Source organism: Lygodium microphyllum, chromosome 30, assembly GCF_053477565.2.
Source record: "Lygodium microphyllum isolate KBCC chromosome 30, Lygodium_microphyllum_v1.1.10, whole genome shotgun sequence".
NCBI lineage: Eukaryota > Viridiplantae > Streptophyta > Polypodiopsida > Schizaeales > Lygodiaceae > Lygodium > Lygodium microphyllum.
Window position 1 is genome coordinate 80,075,787 of NC_141164.1, and position 4,632 is coordinate 80,080,418.

General features: G+C 37.3%; 1 protein-coding gene and 1 pseudogene across 1 annotated transcript; both read left to right on the forward strand.

The window, feature by feature from the left end:
* Positions 1 to 1,500: 1,500 nt before the first annotated feature.
* LOC148010029 (uncharacterized) lies at positions 1,501 to 2,382 on the forward strand (annotated as a pseudogene).
* Positions 2,383 to 3,003: 621 nt separating this feature from the next.
* On the forward strand, positions 3,004 to 4,278 carry LOC148010030 (uncharacterized). The gene has a single exon (XM_087672856.1). The coding sequence runs from the start codon at positions 3,004 to 3,006 to the stop codon at positions 4,276 to 4,278; it is 1,275 nt and encodes a 424-aa protein (XP_087528982.1).
* The last annotated feature ends 354 nt before the right edge of the window (positions 4,279 to 4,632 follow it).

Sequence of the window (4,632 nt, forward strand, 5' to 3'; positions counted from 1 at the left end):
GCCAATGTTGTATCCTGAGTGGACAGCTGCTTTCTTGGTTTGTCTACATTGATTTTGCAGCATTCAAAGTGGGAATCTCTTGCTGTTTGGTTTGCTGATCTTGGATAAGCATGGCAAGAAAGGAAATATTGATTCGTCTAAATGAGGGTATAGATCAAAGCCATGTTTTGGGATTTGTATTTCTCAAAGAAGGAGGAACCTATAAAGATTTACGAGAGGAGATTGTCCTTGATAGTCTCATCCTAAATGACTCTGTCTTTTTGGGAGGTTCTAGAATGCTTCCTATTGGAGAAAAGCAAGAGGAGAGATGCACAATTGATGTAGAAGAGGTCACCACTCAATTGAGAGAGGAGAGTGAGTCACCATGCAAGCGTCAAAGAGTGAATTCAGAGGGGGCTAGCAATGAGCCAGAGCCATCCTTGGAAGCTAGAGCTAGCGATCTTCATGTATCTAGCAATGGGATGGAGTTGACAAGGGATGATATGAGCATTGTCCAAGATGTTCCAATAAATAGACTCAAAAATCTTATTGCCATATCATCTGAGATAAAAAGGTGGGAGAAGGATATCAAGAATGCTAAGGAAAAGCTAAAATCCATGGGTCAACATGATAGGTTTGATCTTATGTCTAAGGATAAGGAAGGGAAAACTTTGTTTCAAATTTGGTGTGAGGAGTGTGAATGCTCTTATGGTCAAGGAGGGCATGACACTCTATACAATTTCACACACTTGCATATCAAGTCATTATCTCATTTACGAGCTATTGGTTTGGATAAGAAAGGGAAGCAAAGGCATGACATGCTTGGAGTCACACCATCATTGGAGGAGATAAAGACACAAAATAAACAAAAAATAGATGAAGCAATGCTTGAGATTTCTTATTTTGGAAGTAAAGTAATGGTCTTGGACAAGAATCAAAGAAATCTGATTTGGTTTTTTAAACCAATCCAATCCACATGTACTTAATTCAAGAAAAGGGTGTTTGTTTTTTTTTACAATGAAATTTTTACTCTAACTAATAGTTTTCACTATGTTTGACATGTAGATACTTCCAATGCATCAGGTTCTAAGTTGCCACAAAGACCTTCAGGTATACACCTTTAACAAGTCTTGGTATTTTTTGGCATTATGGATTTGTTTTTGTCTTTCTTTTAATAATCTTTATTCTATGAAGAGAACAATAGAATTTATATACTGTGTAGAGGAGAGTTTGCTTGCTACTCTTTGTTGGGGATTTTGGCAAGGATCATATAAGTTTAGAAACCACATGATCAATGTAAAGTGTTTCTTGGATGATAGTAGAGGAGGTGTGCATTGGACTTGTGAGCCAAGCACAAAGGCAGTGATTTTATTGGGAACAGAGCTTGTTGAGATCAATGGCACATTTCGTCACAATGATTGCAAGCAGATAAGTTTGGAGGGAGTTCCCTTCTCCAATCTCTAGTGCGCATGTGCATCCATTCCCAAGGAGAGAGACTTTTGCATGTGTGTGTATCGAGACATGCACTCTAGAGGGGAAAGAGGATTAAGAGACACTGGAGGTGGTAGAAGATTGGATTACTTGACTCATTCTCAGATATTAAGAATTGCTAGGACTAAAAACATAATGGTTCGATGACTCAAAAAAGAAATATGGTTCACAAGGAAAAAGGTTGCTACTTTGAGTGTAAAGGTGAGGATTCTTCAATAAAGTGTTTATGAAGCCTTGGTATGAGGAGATGTAGAGAAGTTTTGCAGTGATATTGTGAATGCACATAAGCATGGCTTATCTGAGGGGAAGAAAGATTTGTGGGAATTTTTCATCGACATCTCTCAAAACATAGGAAGAGTGAGTCAAGGAAAGTGATATTATGATACAACAAAAAATATCTTTCAAACTATCAAGATTTGGGGAGGTACAAGATTGCATAACTTTCTCTCCATGAATCTTCAAGGTCCACATATTTCAACTACATCTAGGGCTATGATAAAATCTCTTTGTTATAGGACCGGATTGAGAGAGGATGTATTCAAGCATGTGGCAGAAACATATAAGCATCATATGTTGAAAAACGGGCTTTGCATGGGAAGTGTACGTGTCATTGTTGCTGAAGATGAGACTATGATCAAGAGGATGGTGAGGTGGATAGCAAGAGATGACCAACTTGTTGGTTTTTATGGAAAGAAGATAGATCACGCATGCATTTCAAATTTCATAGTACTTGTTGGAGATGGTGAAAATGGTTATCATAGAATTGTTGATGCATTTGAGCATAATGTGATTTCCCACTATGCAAGAGTATTGATTGCAAATCCTCTTGCTGAATGCTTGCCAAAGTTAGTTCTTATTATACAACTAACTTGTAATAGATGGAGATTCAAGGCAAAGAAAGCTTATGGTTGAAGATTATAGCTCTCTTACAAGTGTTCGATACTCAATTCCTTGGAAAAGTTGGCCATTCACAGCTTCTATGGAAGATGATGGAAGCATCATTGGATTACATGACCAAGATTATATACATAATGGAAAGAAGATGATTAATCCTCTAGATAATGTATCTAAAAGATTAGTTTTGGGTAATGATCTTGTCACCTTGAATCATGTAGCCTTGGTATATCAAAGTTTCAAGGTTGATGATCATGGTTTGCAAGAAGGAGATATAGAGAGAAAAGATAGACAAAATTGGAGATCAGTACTACAGAGGATAGCCGGACGTAAAGTTCAAAATTGTTTAGAGCTCTTACAGATGGGATCCAATCATTGTCAAGAGCAAACACTTGGTACAAAGGTGTATCTCTCAATTGTGGCAGCATACATTTATATTTTTCCATGTCCTATGCTCAACTTGTATGAGCGTGTGAAAGTTGCCGGAATGGCATCCTTCTTTTTTAGGTACAGAATTCATGTTATCTATTGAACATATATAAATAATTAACTGATATTGTATGTTCATGCTGTTGCTATGGTAGCACCATTATGTCTTATTAATCACTTGATTTATGATGTTTTATTAGGATTTGGCACATGTGGATCACCAAGCATGATGTATATACACTCAAGCAGAACTTCATTAGTAGAGAAACTTTCATGGACATCCAATTGTCATGTCACTTTGTGGTTCTTCTCATAAAGATATTCAGAGACAGATATAGTCACTTGGCAGTTCCTTTATCTTCTACGAGATTTGATGCTTGTGAGAATTTCTTTAGTAAAGTAGGTGGAATGGTTAGCAATGAGAGGTGTTATGATGGTTGTGACTTGTTGAGTAGTGCAGAAGCATTGAATAGAATTTTAGAGTTTCAAGCAGGTTTAAATCTAAGTTTTCCGGTAGCTCGCTCAAAGCAAGAAAACATATGGGTTGATATGAATCATATGCTTGGCATTCCTTTGGCAAATTTAAATGACTACACGGTTGTGAGTACTGATGAGCAAATTGTATATGCATTAAAGGAGGGTTTAGTAGAAGCAAAGTTCATGTGTTGCAAGCTTGGTATGGAAGGTGACGCTTCATGGGGTGCCTCATGGGAAGAAAAAGATATCTTAGAGCATCTTGAAAACAATGCACATGACAATCTTGAAGAAGAAGAAGAAGTTTCATTGGATGATTTTTTTGGAGATGTAATCATGGATACAGTATTGGATGTTGATGAAGAGGATACAATTGCACAAAATGAGCTTCGCCATGTCATGGATTCTATAGTTGACAATGAGGAGAATGTGGTGAGCCAAATATCACCTATTGTGGAAGTTGATGGGAAGACTTTGTGCAAGAGCACACTTGTGAGCCAATTGAATGGAAATCCAACGTTATCAAAGGATAGATTAAAAAGGGTAAAAAATGGAGTATATTTCTCATTTGAGATGAAGTCGAAACCTCAAACCAGTACTTGCCTTGGAATAGGATATGATTGTGCGGTTCTATTTGAAGATATTATACTTAGAGATAATATAAAGCTCAAAAGAAAAGACAAGGTTGCAAATACTAGTCAAGGGGTGAAGAAAGGCATATGGCACCTCAAAAGAGTAATGAGTATGAGAATGAAGCTAGGAAATGGTATGAAAGAGACAAGGGGCCCTTTTGATCTTCTAGATCGTCCTCCAAATGTGGAGATTCATCTAGCATGGTATCAAAAAACCAAAGAAAGCAGATGCTACACATATGATCTTGTTGATAATCAATCAATGTCCTTGGAATCTATAATTTCTCTAGCAAATTTGAGCTATGATCCAATATCAAAGAAATATCAACTTGATCCCAATGACTATAAGATCTTCAATGACTATGTAAAAGATACATAAGGTAATTTGAAGCGCATAGAGTAAAATACAAATCTATAATAGTTTTAATGTGTTGTCCTTATGCATTAGTATTAAATTAATAATTGGTAAACACCTTTGAACTTACAGATCTGAAATCTGTAACCTACGCACCCACTTTCGGTCAATACATTCGAAGTCACAGTGTACCCTGAAACTGTTGTCCGCAACCTTGCGGCTCTAAAACGGGGCCTGAAACGGCCTCAAATGCCCAAAATAACAGCGGAACAAGCCCTAAAGGGCTTAATCTGCAGAATATACAGCGCTCTTCGCGCACACCAAATCTCACTGCAATCTGAGATTTTTGCTCAACCTTGCTTCCGGTGCCTCCAAAGC

Bases quoted from the DNA above. Each gene is read 5' to 3' on its own strand.
- LOC148010030 (XM_087672856.1), top strand. From the start codon at position 3,004: ATGTGGATCACCAAGCATGATGTATATACACTCAAGCAGAACTTCATT.